Genomic DNA, 19946 nt, shown 5'->3' on the forward strand with positions numbered 1-19946 from the left:
GTCTTTGATTTCACACTGACCGACACTTGCTCCATTTCTTTCAGTGCGTTCTTGAAGGACTCGTTTTTCTGCTGGTAGATCTCGATGGTCTCCTGGAAAGCCTGAAGGATGGAAACAACACGTGAGACTTGTTCTTTACCTTTAAGGACATGTAATCAAATAAGAAAAATGAATTATTGTGATTGAACTGTGTGTACCTTAATCCAGCCTGCCTTGTCCTGCTCCGAGCTGAGGAGGAAACATAGAGCCAGAATGTACACGTGAATGTTTGTATAGCCAGAACTGTCACTTCTAACACCAACATAGCAGTTTAGCTGTGGTCAAAGAGCATTTAGAGGTTTATAGGACTTAAATATGGAGCTTGGGTGTGCTAATTTAGGTGGTCTTCCACATGTATGTGAAATTATACTGTATAGGGTACAAATTATATACAATTATATACTGCAGTGTGGGAGAGGCTGGGCTGTTTCTGCACCTTTTTACAAGGTTTGCCAAAAGGACATTTTTTAATGACTTCTAAAAAATGTACCTGGCCTGTAGCTCCAGCATCCTCTCCTTCCCTGACACCTGGAAGGTATGAGGGTAGTCCTCGTTGGTGGTTTCCAGGACCTTCATGCCATCGATGCCGATCCGGGTCCTCACCGTGTACTTTGCCCCTCCCAGACTGAACTTGGGCACGCAGTACAGCAGCATGTTGTTGAACTGGCAGAAAAAAGAAACACAAAAAAACTTTGTACTGAGTATCAGCGCTATTCCAGTTTAGTTTTCTGGCATTGTTTGCTTCCGAAGGGGGCAGTCCTGAACTTTGCAGGTAACCTGAATTACACAGACGGGACACATTCAGCCTGAAGCTAATAAGAAACAGCCCGGACGTAATCACATCATCTGGCAATCTCGGTAATTGAGAGATTTGTTCATGTGCCCCCGATGTACTCTCACACAGAGGCGCTCCTGGCTCGGAATGATTCACTTGTTTCAATTGACCTGTGCAGGCGAAGTCTCGCCTCAGCATGTTTCCCTGCAGCTTCCCCTCATTAGATAAGACGGTGTGTTTGTGCTCGACGGTTTCTCTCACCAGAAAGAGGTACCGCTCCATGGCCGACGTGTTCCTGGCTGCCAGCTTCAGGATGTGTCCCTCTTTGATGAACTCATTAGAGGGGTTAACGATGTCCTCCTCCTCGCCCAGCATCTCGTATATCTCCATCAGCTTCTTTAGATTCTCCTAAATGGACGATGAGACATTCATTTTAGTTGGATGTTAACATGTCGGAGAGATTCTGTCTGATAAGTGTTTCCTGTACTTACAGATTTTCGTATGGCACTGTTGGAGTGAGTAGCCGCTGTGGCGATAATTTCTAATGATTCTGGACACACACACACAAAAAAAATAGGTTACCTAAATATAGTGAAATATAAATGACTCCCTGGAGTGGGGAATTGAGGTATGTGGACTTACTCTCTGAATCTCGTCGGTCAGGATCGTCCTGAGGCAGCTTCTTCAAATAGTCTTTAAGCAGCATCTCGTAGCGAGGGACTCTCTGCACGGGCTCCAACATGTGATGCTGTAGCGTCAGGCAGCCGCAGACCTCTTGACTCTGTCCAGAAATAACCCAAAAAATTGAATTGTTGTGCATGAAATATGCTTATCCAACCCTTAACCTATTAGATACTGACAAAAACAACACAAGGGTGGTGCTTTCCACATGAGTTCAACACAAAGTTCAGCATGTCCTGTGCTCTGTCAGTAACTCAAACCTCTTATACATAAATAGAAGTGAATTTTTGCAGACTGGACTTTGGTTTCACAGTACCTGAATCTCCTGAATGATGGCCTTGAATTGTGGCGAACGATCGGTCCACTGTTTCAGCAGCTCCATGGCCTTGTCGAAATTCTTCACGTACTCTGCGTACATCTTGAGGAAGGGTGTGAGTTTCTGCAGAATGTCTCCGAGGCGAGGTGTGGACGTCCTGCAGGGGCGAGGAAACCATAATGTGGAGAGTATATGAGTTTGACCTCTTCAACAGCAGCTTCATCATGACTGTTTGAGACAGTGTGAAGGCAGCTACAGTTTAACACAGAATCATAAAGCTCACCATTCTCCCATGCGTTTCTCCAGACTCGGAAGCAGAAACTGGCCGTGAAAGGTGTGGATTGAGGCGATGTTGGAGAAGATGTTCTTCACCACGTCCACAGGGAACGTTCCTTTATTTGCCTCCTCCATTAGCTTAGTACAGAATACCTGATAAGAGTCGTACGCAACACAGAAGTGGTGAGTGACAGATCATTGAAAAGGGAAAAAGGGTTCTCCACTGTGCTCTTTGTGACATTGTCAGAAAAGCAGAAGTGAACCGGAGCTGTCGCCGAGTTCCTCACCTGGTCCAGCAGGTTAAGTCGTGCAACGTAGGCCCTCTCTGTGTGCAAGAGCTCGTTGGCGATCTTAAACAGCTTCTGTTCATTTGTCTCCTGAAAACAGAGGGTAGGTTAATGGGTGTCTTTATATGTGTGGTGATCTTAAGTAAAGTCTGATCATTGATGAATTAGTGAAGTGTGAAAGTGAATTTATTCTGCAGAGCTAGAAAGTCCACAGTCTGCATAATGACCGTTTCAGCCTAACACTCCTCTAATGATGAGTAATTGGTATTGTCACCTTAAAGGAAAATGGGGCTTTATAAGCTTTTCAACACAGTGACTGGCGTTTAACTGAGCTGACTGATAATAATGCAGAAGTGAGGGACAAAATGTCTGCAGCCGTTAATTTGCTTCAGCTCAGTATTCATTCCCACATCATTGTCATTTCCAAGTTCCTGTTCGGCCCTGCTCGCTGACCTCAATTTAAGACCATTCACACACGCATCACTCTTTTCAACCAGCCGTCAGACAGTGAATAGCTGAGAGACATGTTGTATTTTCTGCATTTCAATAAGAAAACTGTAAATCGAGCACTCATTGTGCTGATTCTGGCTCGACGCCTCAGCGACTCGTCTGCTGTTTGAGTGCAGCCTTGTGTTAAATCCTGTTTCACTGCTGCTGCATGTGTTTGTCCTGAACACTGGGCCGATGGTGGGCCAGTCTGTGGTGTAACAGGAGCTCTCAGAACAGGAAATGAAAATATGGAAGAAGGGAAATGACACTAAATCCGACAAAGACACAACAATGTCCAACAGAGTTGTGTGTGAGAGGCCAAGTGGTGTGACAAACAACTGTGGCTTCAGAATGTACTCAACCAAACATCACACACACCGACGTGCATACCGATATGATGAAATGTGCGTTTTTGTTGCATACCAGGACGGGTTACCACCACAGTGACCATCGCAACAGAACATTTCAAACTATATATAAGCACAAGGCAGCAGATTTTTCCTCTAAATGAGAGCAATCAGCCGTACATTTCCACATGATTCATTTCACAAGAGTGTGACACACAGTGTTGCTTATTCTCTGGTTAGTTTTGAAGAAAATATTTTTCTCAAGGTGAAACATAGGGTAAGCTTTACAATGCATTGTTAAATATTAAACCACTGGTGTCCCTGATAGAGAAGCAGTGTGTAACTGGGGCCCCTCCTCATGTTTCAGATGTCTACGAGCCATTTAGCAGTTCCACCAAAGAGTGAAACTTCTAAAACAGTTTCGGTTTCATAACTGCTCAAGGCCAATTTATGTCACATAAAAATATTATTATATTTGTTTTCCCATGAATCATCTCACCACCCCACAGGTATACTTCGTGACCCTTTGAAATCCACTGCGCCAACCAGCCTAACTGTACAGTAGTGTAGACGTAATTAAAATAAACTCCATCTTGACCAGCTGCAGCAGTAAAATGCTACAGTATGTGCTAATGCAACAGTATTAATATTAGATAATGTTACATCTACATTGATGTATGACTCACGGGGTCATTTGTCTCCAGAGCGCATACTTTTCCTTTCCTGTTTCCACATCTTGGGAGGTATTACTGCATGATGTGAAAAAGTTGTGTAAAGCTTGTTGTGGCTCCCGATACTATTATTTCTAACTTCAATACAAAACCATTGTCAATACTGTGAGGAAAAATTGACATTGAAATCATGAAATTTAAATTTCTTATCGAAAGATTTGACGTCAACCGTTCTTTTCTTGGTCACTGCTACTGAAAGTGAATTTTGAAACAGCTTCAAATATTCAGAATCGATATGTAGTGATACATTTATATTTTTGACAACACTAGCGTGAAGTCTGATAAATTACCTCAAGTGATGTCACTTGAGTCGGCAGCATTGGTTGAGGTTGAGGACTACAAATTTGAAAATAACAAAGTCTGGAGGAGGGGAGTTTGGAAGAAGTGAGCTTAGCAGACTCACCATCACTGCTTGAGGCTAACGGCTCGATGCTACATTAGCTGCTGCTAGCATCAAATACCTAAATCTCTGTCCAAACTGTCAACAGTCAAGTTGAATTGTGGGTAATGTAGGTGCCAAGTTTTGACACGGAAGAAGAACAGTTAGAGTAAAAGATATGACATCTCTGGTTCTGCTGCATCGATTTCATAGTGTAGTATTTTTAAATGGTTCTTTAAATGGTTTGGGACGGCAGTAGCTTAGTCTCATAGGGACTTGGCTTAGGAACCAGAGGGTCACCGGTTCGAGTCCCGGTACAGACCAAGTACGGAGTGTGGACTGATAGCAGGAGAGGTGCCAGTTTGCCTCCTGCTTAGGTGCCCTTGAGTAAGGCACTGAACCCCCAACTGCTCAGGGCGCCTGTTCAAGGCAGCCTGCTTGCTCTGACGTCTCTCCATTTAATGCATGTATACATCCTGTTTGTGCATGTGCATGTATTTCCAGCCTGTGTGTGTGTGTGTGTGTGTGTGAGAGCAAAAAATAGAATTTCCCCTCAGGGATAAATAAAGTATTTCTTCCTCTGGTACTTTTACCTCAAAAAAGAACCTGAATACTTGTTCCACCGATGCAAAAAGCACACCTAAAGTTCAATAACCTGGCTGATGGAAGTTTTTAAAAAGTTGTTTCGAACCAACCAACACAAAGAGAACTGATACGGCAAGTTAATTCAAGATAATTCCAAACAGCACAGACCAATGATCTAATTAGAAATCCAATTACCCAATTACTGGGACAAAGCCACTGAAACTTAATCAAACTCCTTGACTGGTTAGTAGATTTGACTGGGGAACGTGCAATTGCTCAAAGAATCAAGTTCATTAGAGAAGTTGTCAGAGCTCCCTCTCAAGTCATCAACACCAGTAAACATGTGTGTTGTTTCTACTACGACTGATGTCACTGCTCATCGCTCTTCCTCTCTCGTACCATTGAGACTTTTGTTCTCAGCACTGAGAAGACAGAGATTGATCTGAACCTGAGATATTTATTATCTGTGAACAACAGCGGGCACCGCGGGCTCCCGGGGGGGGAGGTCACTGAGGCATGAACTCAGCTGCTGAACAGTTGGACATCTGTTCGGCCTTCTTAGGAAATAACTCCTCTCAGACACACACACACACACTCTCCCTTGTAACTCGACCCTTACAATGCTAGAATAACCCGGGTTAAATTAGTTCAGAAGGTTTAATCATGCTGAAAGCCCCAAACAAAAATAAATGCTCATGGTTTGTCTATCAGAGACAACACTCTCTGTCATGGCTGTAAATATGTAACATAAAGGATGTAAACACACAGATCACCTGGGTGCAAGGGCAGTAGAGTAGACGTACCTTCTGGTCGGTGCTCCCTTCTTCATTCCCATGCTCACTTTCTATTTTAGTCCCACTGTCCTCGTTCTCAGTGTGGCTTTCTGTCTCAGTCCTGTCTGTGTGTGGAGGTGACTGATCATCACTCTGTTCTGTGCTCTCGCACCCCATATCTCCGTTCACCAGCCCGGCAGTCTCTATCCTCACACTTTCATTGCTCCTCTCCTGTTTGTCCTCCTTCTCCTTGTCCTTGTCCTTGTCCTTGTCCTTGTCCTGCTCCATCTGAGCTACCACCCCGTTGGCCGCCGGTTTGTGGGCATCCTGCGGCGACGTCGGCGTGGAGGAGTGGTTCTCCTGAGTCCCGCCGGTCTCTGTCTGCCTCTGGTAGGCGCGGTGAGCTGGGCTGCAGTTGGACGACTTGCTGATCTGTTTGAGTGGCGAGCCGTCTCTCTTGGTCTCTGTGCCACTGCTGGAGGAACAGAGGAAAAGGCAAAGGAGGAAGTCGGTCAAGAGCACAAAAAAGAGTCAACTAACCCCCCCCCCCCCCCCCAAAAAAAAAGGAAGGAGAGGAAAAGGGAAAAGAGGAAAGATCACAGGAGCGTGTTCGGTGGCTGCTCGAGCCTGCACGTTGATCAGGGAGTGTGGGACGCGGCGGTAAGCAGAGAGCTTTTGCACTTGTGTGTGAGAGTTAAAAATAAAACTGTGGAGATGCACAAACTTCCTTCTGTCTTATGAGGCTGCTGAGAGCTGGTGTGTTGCAGAGGAAGTGTGTGTGTGTGTGTGTGTGTGTGTGTGTGTGCAGAGCAAAGACAGAATGGAGGTACAGTAATGAGGAGGACAGGAGGGGGGGGGGAGAGCTACAACACTACTCCCCAGAGGTAGATGCTGTCCTACTTCCAAGGAGAACCCACATTATATATTACACTGAAACATCTTCACTTGAACCTGAATGAAATTGAAAAAGCAGTTTGCTCGAGATAATTTAAAACACAGTGCAGGAATGGAAGCTACATTAACACGAAAAACACACAATGTCACCATTCATCTGCTCTACATCCTGTACCGGCAGTCGGTCCAGCTGTTTCCCTGTCTTACAGCAAGCAGCTACTGTATCTCAGCTTCGTGTTGCTGATTCACTCGTGTAAAACTGGCCACAAATCAGATCTAAAAAACTGCTCGCACCATTTCTAGCACAAGAGACACAAGATACACTATAAATGCGATCTAACCTTTCCTGGTGTAAAAAGCACGTCAGCCGAGCAGGTGATTTTCTCGCCTCTTGCGCTGAATGTCACTGTCCGGTTGAAACAGGAAGTATGTATAAATAGAGGAACAACAAGAGGCTGGTGAAACACTCCACAGATGAATCACTTCTGGGCTGTCGGCCACCTGAGCGCGTTTAAATGTAAAACAATATCACCCATATACGCCCTCAGAGGAAGACTGTGTGGTATCACGGTTAGCTGCTGAGAAATATTGTTCAATACTGTTTTCAGAAAACACACACACCTCTTCACTGTATGTGTGTGTATAGGTGAACACAAGCAGTTCCTCTTTGCACATAAATAGCACAGTAAGTGTTTTGAAACGGGCTGAACTCGGCAAAGAATTAAGAGCAGCTTCACTTGGCATGTGGCAGTTCTTTAAGGTGCCTTTAAGGCAGCCAAGTGCCATGTGAACCAGATTAGTATATTAGTAGGCTAATTCTGTTCTCGGAAGCTGCGGGCCTTTCTCTCCTTTCTGTTCCAAGGCCACTAGAGGGCTAATCCCCACAGCCCCGCAGAGTCTGAATGAAAAAGATACACCCGATTGCTCTGATTAACCTCACATCAGCGCTGGAAAATGCGATGAGAGGTGTGGAGAAGGCTGGGGATTCTGCTTGGATTTTGTAATTCTGTTTTTCAGGGATCCGGAGCCAGAATGTGAGGCGACATACTCAACATACTGAGTGAGATTTTAGTGGGCACGCTGAATATTTTTGGGCTCTACTGTATGAGCAGCTGGGACAAGGGCACCATTGTTGCCCCTCTGACTGCTTTCAATAGGCCTCTCTTGCACAGACAACTGCAGCTACAGTCAAAACTTACATGGCAATAAAACAAGATATGATGCACAGAAAAGGAAACATTAGTAAGCCTTGTAGATCCGGCTCACTTATTCCTACATCATCCTGAGTAAAATCAGCTGGTAAGGGTTTGTATAAAAGCACCATGTAACCACAAGGCAACAAGATCAAAGTAGAGACATTAAAGTTAAGATAGCTGAAGAGATCCTACCTCATTCTCCTGGGCTTCATCTCACCACTCTCCCACATCTGAATGAGGAGCTGTGTTTCCCCTCGCCTGTACAAATCTCTCTTCATCCCCTTTGCTAACGCTTGGCTCCTGAAGCGCGGGCTAATCTCGGCTTGTTCTGTCTACGGCTCTGTCAATGAGTCAGGCTGAGGACTTTAATCGAGGGACTTCTGCTTTTCATCCCTGAAATAACCGGCGTAGGAAACGTTAGGAAAGACAAAGTTTTCCGTCACTGTGATTACGCCAGCCTGAATGAGGACGTTTTATTACAAAAGCTATTAAGTGACATGGATGGAGTGATTCAGCCGGAACCTGTCTATCATAGAAAAAAAAATAACTACATTTAAAAAATGATATTCCAGGCTGTGTGATGTTTTGAATCAGCAAAACTTCTCAAGCGTGAGAAATACAGAAGAGCCACTTTCACTGAATAATATTACATATCTGAAATGAGCAATGCCTTACATAAACCATCCAGTTCCCACTCAACTTTCCTCTGTGAAAGGAAAACACACACACACACACACACACACGCACCAGCAGAGAGTAAAGAGCTCCTACCTGTTCTCCTCAAAGCGGCTGATGAGGTCTGAGACTTTGGAGTGTTTCTCCCTGACTTTCTCCCGGTTCATAGCCCCTCTTCCCCCTGCTCTCCCACCTCCTCCTCCTCCTCCTTCTCCCTCCTCCATGCCCTGCTTTAGTGGTTGTTTCTGCAAGCGGCCCAGCGGGGACGTGAGCTCCGTCACCGGGCTCTGGAGGTGCGGTGGCTTTGGAGGCACTGCAGAGGAAGACAGAGGAAAAGTTAGAGCATCAGAGACTATCTTTGATGCTGGTATATACAGTCTTGTATTTTTCTCATTAGGGGATGTGTTGCTGCAATACCCATTTTTACCTAAAGGGGGCGGCATAAGCTACCCCAACTGACACCACACACATGGCACTGAGCTGTATTTAACATCCCAAATGTTACAAACAAGTCACTCAGCTCAGTGTGGAGTAACTCAGCAGTTTTGTTAGTGTGATGTGATAGGAATTGATTTTCATTCCAGCAGGAGCAGAAAGAACGCAGCTGTTTTATCTGTGTACAATGATTTACTCATCTCAAATAAAAGAGGAACGAGGCCCAGGGTTCACCAATCCCAGACCAACTTACATAACTCTATTCCTGTTTTCACTGTCTCCCTGCGGTGGCCTGAGCATGTGTGTCATGCAGTCATACAGTATACTGTAAATCCACAGGCACAGATTTACCGACTGACGGCATCAAAGCGGGAGGAAGGTCACAGTGGACGTAACAATCAGTGTGTCATTTCTCTCTCACTTCACATCTGAATCATTGACCGATACCATTGTGTCCACCGACCCCCCCACTCTGTGGTGTTTGGCTCGATTGTTGTGAGCTGCAGTTATGTACCTTGTGGTTTAGACTGCAGCCGCGGCCTGCTGCCAAAGCTTCTTCCATTGACCCCTCCCCTGCTCTTGTCAGATGTCGCGCCGCCCGCCCGACTCAGACACTCCTGCACGCTAGGTGAGTTGCTGCGTTTGCTCGCCGGGCTACTGCCTAGAGCTGGAGTACACAGAGAGAGAGAGAGAGAGAGAGAGAGAGAGAGAGAGAGAGAGAAAGCATGTCCATTAGGAACTTCTCGTTAACAGTAAATGAAATGAGAGTGATAAAACAGAGAATGAGACAAAAACATAATGTGGCTTCATATAAATGTTGAAAACGTTCACTTTCCCACTTTAGACAGAGGACAGTATCGAGGTGGTGGGAAATAAGGGGCGAGAGGTGGTGAAAGACAAAGTACAGACCCCCTGTCGGACTCAAACCAGAACCACACTCATTTTAAAACACTCCTTCCCCACCAGAGAGGTGACATTCCACGTCCCCAGAGCCAGTCTTGATCTTTTCAATTGACACAAAAATGACGCCACATGGAAACATTGTTGTTTCTGAATATTTGACCCCCAGTAAGTGAGATTATAGTTGTAAAGAAAATGTTGTAAACACTGGAAATGAAGTGGTTAAATCTGTTAAACAAAAGCAGACAGAAGCCCAGAGAGCCGAGGCCTCCTTGTCTGACTCACAGGATGTTGACTGTGCATATAACACCCTATTCGCATGGGACTAGTATTACCTGGGGACCTGGGTGATTTAGAAATTACACTCCCACGTCTGTATTGCGTGTGGCACATTCACACGGGATAAGCAAAGTCTGTATTTTACTCGAATTTACTGACATTATCCCCCGAGAATGATGTGCACAGTCATTAACTTCGCTCTGCACAACACAGAAGGACTACACACACCACCATAAGCAGTGCTGCACAGTGTTAATCTAATTTTTTCTTTGAAATGTGGGTTAAACAGTCACACTATCCACATCATCAGCTTTATAAACTTTGCTCCCCTGATTGTTCCGAGCTTGCTTTTTCTGTTGATATGTCTCCATGCTGTGTAGTGAGATGAGCCTCTGCCTCCCAAATGCTGTCAAAACTTTCATTTAAAATTTCCAATGCAGCCTCCATAATTCTGGACCGGGAGGGAGGCAGAAACAAGGCGCAGAGAAGACAGAAGACAGCCAATTTACAACCTCTGTGTTTGTCAAAATATGGTAGATAGTTTGCGGTGGAATTTTTACTTGACAAATTACTGACATGGCAGATTCACAAGGGATTAAGATCACAGACGACCTCCTCAATTTAAACAAATTATCAGTGGTTTCCAGGTAATCCTAGTCCTGAGGGAATAGGGTTTAATAAAGCCTTCCATTGGCTGCCTATGTTAGACAGACCTCTCCTCCCCTTCTACTTTCTGTGTGTTACCGTTTTCAAAATCCCTGTTGCTATTCTATTTACGCCCAGGTTTACCTCCACCTTAACAAGTTTCATCCAAAAACTACTTTGCAAGAGCACAGTCGCTGGATCCTGGGCTTAGTCCCACCCAAGATGATTCTGATTGGTTTAAATGAATACAAACAACCCAGAGTGTTTTTTTCCTTTGATGCAGAATTACACTGGGTTCAGCCAGACCTTTCTCCAGTGCTGGCACAGCACTAGTGTTGAGAGGTCTGGCCATGTGAGACTGGAGGCATCCTGATAAATACTGAGCTACACTTCAGAATTTTACTATAAATTCTGCGAATCATTATCAGAAACTTTCACAGCCGTGTTCTGCCTTATTCAAATTCACATCAGCTCAAAAACATCTTGCAGCCCTGAGGGATCACTGTGGTTTTACAAAAACAAACTAAGTATGTCTCACACACTGAGAGATAATTCCTCTCGTATCTCATTCCTACTGACAATGACAGAGTGTATTCATGTACAGGGCATATTGTATATATTCACTGCTGCAAATACATTTAATGGCTGCAGGCTAGATATTAGAGAGTGTCAGACAGTTCAGTTGATTATCTAGCTAATGATCCGGTTGATGATCGGCCCCGGCGAGGCTTTTACCCAACCAGCTGGCCACAGATGGTACAGCGTCAGTGTTTAGATAGAGCAGACAGACTGATTTAATGGAGCGACAGACACAGACTGGCAGTGTTTACAGTAGCCTAAATACACCTCTCTCTGACCTCGCACATGCACACGCGCACACACACACACACACACACACACACACACACACACACACACACACACACACATGCACGTGCAACACGTGCACTTATGTAAATGTCCATGTATGGCCAGTAGGCGCTCTCATTATTTTACAAGCTATTAGTCCATTAGTTTCCATTTAAGGTGGTCACTTAAATGTGTGTGTGTGATTTAACAAATGGCACTGATGTATGGGTTGGATGCAGAAATCAATGGAGCTTTGCGCTTGGTTAACTTATGTGGATAAACACTGTGTGAAGTGGAATAGGTGTAGATTGGAGCTTAAAGGAAACACAATTACACTTTCACCTAAAACAAAACTTCCATCTACTTGTATTTTCTGTTTTTACTCATAAAAGTCTACAGTACACAGACGGAAAAGTGTGGTCCTCCTCTGTTTGGCACTCAGTGATGCTAACATGGAAAGAGACATTTTCCATCCCTGTAATATAAATCATTAATTAGAGGTCTTAATTCCTTGATAGACTTGGTTTCATGTCCAAAAATAGATCAAACTAAAAGCATCTGCACTTTTAGAAGAACATGTTATCAAATTAGATCTTTCAGAATATTTTCTTCCACCCTGCTTAATATAGATCAAGGTTATATGATCTGAAACAACTTGTCAATTATTGATTAATCTAGATGATTAATTTGGGACAGTTTTAATAATCCATTAACTGTTTAAATATATAACATGTAACTTTTCTGCATTAAAATGTCTATAAATGACTAAACCAATGTCGCTGTTGCCTGTCAGTGGCGTCATATCCTCTTTGCCTATGCATCAGGGTTTTAGTTGTCATTACTGTACTTTTTATCCGGTTCTAAGCCACATTTTTACAATACACTTTTTGATCTTTGTCCTTTTCACCTATATCTTTTAACCAGATTGAGGATTTTAGTCATCCGACCTCTGGATCTTAAGTCACAAGAGAAACAAGCTGAGCCCCTGGCGTGCCAAACACCACTGGAAAGACACTGATTTTTAAATTGAAACTGCTTTATTAAGTGTTTTTACCAGTTTTAATCAACTGCTCTATTTGTTTTTTAACGGAAGAGACCTCTGCAGGTAGTTCGACTCACAGTAAAAACCTTTTTAACATCTGGACCTCAAGTTATCAGAGAAAAAAGTTGAGCACAAATTAGCAGGAGTTGGACTAGCAGCCCCTTAGGGATGAGACGAACAGCATTGGAGAAACACTGAATTTTAACATGAAACTGCTTTCTCCAGTGTTTTTACCAGTTTTAATCACCTTGTCCATTTGTTACGGAGAGGAGGATACCTCTGCGGATAATTCGGCTCCTGAGAAAAACTTACTAAACGATGAACACTGAATAAATCCTATGGAATCTTCGTCTAACTTGATAGTAAATTTGTGGTTTTAGATTTTTGACTGTTGGATGACTATTCAAAAATGTCAACTTGGGCTTTAGGGAATTTTAACAGGCATTTTTCAATATTTTCTTACATTTTATAGGCGAAATAATTAGTTAGTTAATAAAAAAAATAAATGGTGGATTAATTGATAAAGAAGAAAATAGGTAGTTACAGCCTTGCAGTGTATAAACAGCTGGTATCAGGGTTGAAAACCAAATGCGCTATACAGTATATATAGTCCACCCTTCCAGATGCAGTTTGTTTACTGACATTTTTGCTACTACTTGCCAAAACGGTGCTTGAGGGCCTACAGTGATTTTTATCTTACCAATCTTGAAACAGAAAGAGAAAAAAAATACCACAGAATCACATAGTCACAGTTTCTATTTTTACAGTCTGACCGTAATTAAAGACAACAGCCCTAGAAACTGTCTGACTGGAAACGGTCCCACGCTGCGTTTGGGCGAGCAGACTTTCTAAACACGGCCTCAAAATTACCAATCAATTTTGATGGGCCTCTGGAATTTCTCTTAATTACGTGCTTGGCTTCCCATCGTGGCCACATTAAGAGACCGTAAGAAAACATCGAACAACAAGCTATGCACCATATTATATACATATATGGCTAAAATTGAAGTCTCCGCCTGCACATTATACTCCACACATACAGCATTTACCCTGAAGATTGCAGGGGGTCCACTCTCCACAGCCTGCCTCTGTCTCCTGGGGTTGTTATTAACTGTGTCAAACACCAGCCACTCAGCTTTAAATCACCTCTGTGCTGCTGGATGCTTTCACTAGTACCCCAGAGAGCTGTGCAGGTACCTTAAGTGTTATCGTTCAAAATAAGAAACGAGAGATGGAAATAGAGATAAAAGTAGATGTTTCTGTAAATGCAAAAATACTTGGCTTCGACTTGCGTGCCAATTCTTTTGTCAAATGCGCAGAAAATTGTTCAGAGTTAGGATCAGATCAGCTATTATCTCTTATTATAGCTCTTATCTGAATCATTAGGGCAGTGAAACACAGCCAGTTCTCTAACAGTAAAAAATAGGATCAACTCTACTTCCTTTCTCAGAAACTGAATGCTGCTTGGCAGGAACTGCTGCTCCTGGTAACACACTCTCATTCTGGCATCTTCTCATTAAAGCTGTCTTGGCACAAGTGACAGACCGCCATGTACAGTAAATTAGTAGCAGCCAGCCACCACCCTGCAGAAACACTTTGATTCTCTTCCTCCATCTGTGTGACGGGGAAGGAGCCCTTTTGTCTGAGACTTGTTTGTGTGAGTGACAGAAACAAAAAGAGGAACTTCTGCCGGACATAAACAGATTTAGGTGAGTTTTATAACACCAAAGAATTGTCACTCAGTGGTGTAGTGGAGTGTATACACAGATATGTGTGGTATACCCACCTATCAGCCAAAAAGCCATTGGAATATAAAGAAGAGTATACCCACTTCCTCCTTGGTAACGTACCCACTTACCTAGTGGTACACTCACCTCACCAGCTGCCAAAGCACTGCTGTAACTTAATATCTTTATATCCCAACTGATGGTATATACAGCAGGTAATCTGCTTTGTATAGAAACCGAAACACCATTGGAGCGCTGCTGCAGTCCAGGAAGTGCGGAGTTGACAAGTCAAACTGAGACTCGACCTTTGTCTGTCCTTGCTGCTATGGCAACTAGCTACCTTCTGAAGATGCAAAATTTATTTCACTACTGAGCGGACTGAGCCTGAAGGCATCTGCTCCTATCGCAATGAATCCAAAACTGCACAGCGAGGGCGAGAAATGAGGAATGCTCTTGTCAAGGGTCAGGTTTCTGCAGCAGTGTGGATGAGAGACAAAAAGCGCTCGGCATCTTTTGATTTCACAAATACTCTCTACACTTACCTAAAAACATGAACAGCATCTTCACTTAGTGTCCAGGTCTATCGGTAAGACAGAGCTCTCCAAAATCATCAGACCAGATGCACATCCTTTTTAAAGAGAATCTACTTTCTAAGGTTTACCTGAGCTATGTGCGTATATGTGCTTACTATAGCATTAAAGACATCACCCCCTCCCTCGCCCCCCATCCGCAGCCCTCCAGCTCTGCCACATCACAGCAGCTGAGCAATGGCTTTACTGCAAGCCGGCAAAGGAGGCTGAAGGAATGTATCACTCAGACACAAATATCTCTCTCTACAGCAAAAAACACAAACATTCTCTGAAAATAGTGAATCATCCAAACTAGTGCCTAAAATAGTTTGGCTCCAGGGATGGCAAGGTCCGTTGGTTTGTTGGTCAAACCCTCTGGTCCTAAGCCAAATAACTATGGGATGGATTGCCATGAATTTTGTACAATTCTATACAATCATGGTCTGCAAGAAATTTCATGGCGATCCATTTCATAGTTGTTGAGATATTTTAGTCGGGGACAAAGCAGTAGACCGACAGACAGAGCAACACTGCCATCCCTAGAACTACTGATTCGAGGAGGGGTAAGCAGAGGCCAGTGCCCCGGTAATATTAAGCCTAGACCCCCCACTGGTTCCCCTTACAGTAGCAAATATTTTCATACACGGTCACCCTCAAGAGAAGGGAAATTGTAATTATTCAACACCTAATGAGTGTTTTGGAGAACCAAACCTATGAGGGTGGTGGTCATATCTAACATTTGTGCTGTATTATATTATACTTGGTACCCCTTAAATCGCATATGGCCCCAACCTGGTGCTCGCATTTAAAATAGTCTAGAACCGCCACTGACCCCTTGATCCCCACATGGCTACAAACTGACTCCACAAGCTTTTTAACAAGGGAGCCACAAGACCAATGCCTGCAGCAAAATCCGAGATACTTTCTTGTCCTTTCCGAACAGAAACAAACTGCAGACCTCGTGGCTTTGCAGGTGGGCAGGTGTGCCACTCGGTTAATCTCCACTCAGCCTCTCAGTCAAACACCATTAAGTTCTACATCATGACATCACCACCTCACCTGAAGCGTTGTCACCTGACAGTAGGCCTGCCTGACCCGTCTTTTTTCCTTGTCTCATTCTTTCTGTCCCTCCTCCCAAAAAACCCTCTGGCAAATTGTGTGCTGATACTTCCAGATAGAAAAAAAAAAAAACACACAAAAGGCACACCTGTGTATGTGGCGCAGTGTATCCCCACCCTGCGAGCAGCAGCCAGTGTGCGACACGGCTTGAAACTGAGGCTTTGTCTCTCGCCTCGTGGCCCCACAGGCACCACATTCATATCAAAAGGAATGTCTGAGAGGACTTTTTACGAATTCTGCTTCTTCTTAATAAATGGGCTGGCACATTAAAGACCGTCTGGGTTGCTTCAAGACAGCGACAGCAACGTCAGAAACACAAGAGAAGAAGATGGATGAAGTAAAGAGCCATATGCAAAATATCTTATCAAAAATTCCTCACATGCACAGCCTTTAGTTGATTATAAATTAGTGTGCAGCTGTTACATTGTGGTTGAAACACAAAAAGGGTAGACATTTTGGAGTCCAATGATCTGTCTGAACCTGTTTACACACGAAGGCTATTTATCATAAGCAAGACTCGGCCAGTGTAGGAGTGTAAACATTACAACATTGTTACACATAAAGAGAGCAGGTTACGTGAGAGCATGCAGGCTCGTTCTCACCATTACTGAAGTGTGATCGATCTAAAATCAGCCAAGGCTCAGGAGAGACAATCCAACAGGAACTGAGTAGAAATAAAATATTTTGTTAAGTTAAAAATCCCAGGGAATGAACTCACCGTGGAGTTTGACTCAGACAGGAAAACAGCTGTAGAGTGTATCCTCGGTGAGGGACCACGCTGTGTGTGTGAAAGTGTGAGTGAGTCCCAGAAGAGGACTAAGTTTAGGTCCCATGCAATCTTCCCAGGCAATGCCACCGCTAAGTGACTCAGCTGAGCGAGAGGACTCGCAGAGCAGCACAAGACTCCTCCTTCACTCTCGCTCACACACCCCCTATTTAGGTGGCTTTTAAAAAAAAGTACAAAGCCGCACAAAGCAAGACAAACACACATACCCTGAGGTTCCCACCACACAACTCTGAACAGACAAGATCTGCATATTTACACTGCAAAATGTACACTTTAAAAGCTACAAATCTACAAACAGCACCACTGACAGTCCAGCTACATGAAAATACACGCACAGCTCTTGCACGACTAACACGACTAACATGATCTCCAGCTTCCTCTCACCTGTTGATTGGTGCTTTAATCTGATCATAAAAGAAACAAATAAACCCTCTTGTCGAGGGCGTCGGTGTGAAACAGGAACACTATTAGAGGACAGGCCCGCTTGTATAACAGCCACTAGCCTTCTCGTTCTGCCTGATTAGTCTGATCAATGATTAACAAGCACCACAGTAAAGCAGCCTGGAGCGCCTCGCAACAGTTCTCTCATCTGCCTGCTGAAATCCTAATGAAGCCCAAAGCTTCTAATCTATCATGTTAAACCGCCATCCAGCAACTTCTCCTCCTCAGGCACACTTCCTGTGCAAATATTTCAGACATAAAAACAAGACAACCGAGAAAAACCAGTCGTCGAACAGAGTGAGTCGACATAAACAAGTGAAAAACATGAGAAACAGGCGTCTGGTAAAATCCACTAACATATGAATTTGACTCTACATCAACATTAATACTAATCAAACACAAGGAATAGGCTACTTATTGATATGAGATGTACCTTTTGTAGAAGTCAGCACAGGGAACTGCGACTTTAGATTCTCCATGGTCTGTATCTATCCTGTGTGCAGAGCTGTTCCCTGGTGTCTGACAGCTGAGCTATGAGGTGCTTGCTCTTTTGAGTAACTGCTGATACAGTGTTGTATATCAACTGTGAGCCATCACATGGTTACAAAAAAAAAAAGAACTAAACCTGCACAGGAAGCCTTAATTTAAGTCACGCTAACGGCTACGATGACATGAATATTTTTGTTACTGTGCTATCTGTGGATGTGTGAGTGTGCTTATTTTGAATATATACTTTCACACACACAGCGAACACATTGTCAAGCACTTGCATGCTCACTGACATGTGTTATGTGTCATCAGGGCAGGTTCAGAAGGAATGACAGGCATTTCAGTGAGCCAGTTTGATCAGTAGAAATTCCATTCAATAAATTCCTGTCAAATTACCTATACTTACGGCAGCACAGTAGTTCAGGAACCCTTGAGATGAATGAATCTGTGTTTTAAACACTACATGTGAGGGGCGTTGGTGGTTTAGTGGTAGAGCAGGCGCCCCATGTACAAGGCTGTTGCCGCAGCGGCCCGGGTTCGACTCCAGCCTGTGGCCCTTTGCTGCATGTCACTTCCTCTCTCTCCTTCACACTTGTCTGTCCTATCCATTAAAGGCTAAAAATGCCCAAAAAGATATATATTTAAACACTACTTTGCACTGCTTTTGCTTTGTTTGTCAAAGCACTTTGTAAACTTTTGTTTTTAAAGGTGCTATATAAATAAAGTTATTATTATTATTATTATTATACTACATGTGAATCTTCTTAGAGTGAATACATCTTTAACAATTGTGCATTGTTGACCAAAACTGCACTCACATGCACTCATCTCAATGGTGCAACCACAAGTCGATGCCAATAAATACTTGACATAGTCAGCCTTCTGCAGCCTGCAGTCTCACTGTTGGCAGGGTCTCACTGAAGCTCATACAGACAGGACTGACTGGTGTCATCAGAGATGCTGCCAGTGGCACCTGACCTCTAACAGACCTGCACTCAAACACTTCCTGACTGTTACACAGGAAATCCAGGAAATGTGTTTACAGGCACCTGGTTACAACATAACCCACATTTACATGCTGCTGTTCAGTAATCTGATTTTCAGATATCCGCCCTCAATTTTTTGTGACATTTGATGTCATCATGAGGTGTTTTTTTTGTCAAAGCATTTAGACTGATGGCTCAATGAAAGAACAGGTCACATAACAACTGTCATGAAATACAACATCAAATCAGCAGACTCATTTTTGTAATCGTCGCGCTGCACAGACAGGTCACAAAGCAGTGAGCTCTTTTGGAAGATGAAACCTTAGCGGCTAGAAATAGGCTATTCCCATGTCTTTGATTTTGTTGGGAGGAAAGATGACTAGAACATTGTTACTGCAGGTATTCGGACTAAAACTCCTTCCACTGCAAGAAACACTTCCTCAAACCTCCGCTCTAAAACACCTCGGCTACTACGACTGACAGCACAACAACGTGAAGCTCCAAGAAATACACCCCACCAAAGGTATGGCCCTTCTCCGCCGCGGAGGTCGGCTGTAGCGCTACTCTGGCTAAACACCCAAAACTGGATTTTAGTCGTGGACAGCTGCAGGCTACAAGAAGTCATGAAGCTTGTGGTTGGACATATGATGGATGAAATGTTGCTCTGTGAGTGCCTCTCCGTCTTTCAGACAGAGCCTTGGGTAAATACCAGTCACAAGCAACAGAAAACCCCCAGGTAAAAAAAACCCAAACCTATCTAGCCTTAGCTACACTTACCAGCAATTACCCTGACAGTCACACAGAGGCACACACCTGAATTTTGGGGAGATTCGCGATTACCAATTTTATGGGGTGTAATGGAAAAGTAATATAACGAGTAGTGTAACGAATTACTGTTGGCAGGGAGTAAGTTAAGAGATGTTATTACTTTTGAAAAGAGTAACGGGCCTAACACTGATGTACACACACCTTGGGGCCTGACACACCAAGCTGGCGGTTGGCCATTGGTCAATATTGGGCCGGCAGCAAAGAGCATGGATACTAAGAGGCGAAGCTCCGTTGAATTTTTGCCAACAGCCACTAGGGGCTGCGGTAGCGCTGCCGCCATTTTGGACTGTTGAGCCCAGACAACATGCAAGATGTCAAGGAGAGAGGAGAAAAAAAGTATAAGAAAACAGTGTAGTGCAATTAACTGCAACAACTATCAGTGGAACACCCCACACCTGGCCTTCCAC

General features: G+C 43.8%; 1 protein-coding gene across 9 annotated transcripts in view; it reads right to left on the reverse strand.

Moving 5' to 3' along the window:
• Positions 1-19946, reverse strand: part of fgd4a (FYVE, RhoGEF and PH domain containing 4a) — a 66876-nt gene that overhangs the window by 4334 nt on the left and 42596 nt on the right. For 5 of the 9 annotated variants that reach the window (XM_050072819.1, XM_050072822.1, XM_050072820.1 and 2 more), the window contains exons 3-14: positions 9393-9545; positions 8540-8756; positions 5709-6153; positions 2375-2464; positions 2095-2240; positions 1812-1968; positions 1457-1595; positions 1306-1364; positions 1076-1222; positions 530-702; positions 198-228; positions 21-101 (exon numbers count right to left, since the gene is read on the reverse strand). In XM_050072819.1, coding sequence (XP_049928776.1) covers positions 21-101; positions 198-228; positions 530-702; positions 1076-1222; positions 1306-1364; positions 1457-1595; positions 1812-1968; positions 2095-2240; positions 2375-2464; positions 5709-6153; positions 8540-8756; positions 9393-9545 — 1838 coding nt within the window. Of the gene's footprint in view, positions 1-20; positions 102-197; positions 229-529; positions 703-1075; positions 1223-1305; positions 1365-1456; positions 1596-1811; positions 1969-2094; positions 2241-2374; positions 2465-5708; positions 6154-7960; positions 8136-8539; positions 8757-9392; positions 9546-16726; positions 16953-17179; positions 17312-17669; positions 17734-19946 lie in introns of those variants that run through there. The other 4 variants (XM_050072823.1, XM_050072824.1, XM_050072825.1 and 1 more) reach the window with 4 other exon arrangements.

This window comes from Epinephelus moara, chromosome 20 (genome assembly GCF_006386435.1).
Source record: "Epinephelus moara isolate mb chromosome 20, YSFRI_EMoa_1.0, whole genome shotgun sequence".
NCBI lineage: Eukaryota > Metazoa > Chordata > Actinopteri > Perciformes > Serranidae > Epinephelus > Epinephelus moara.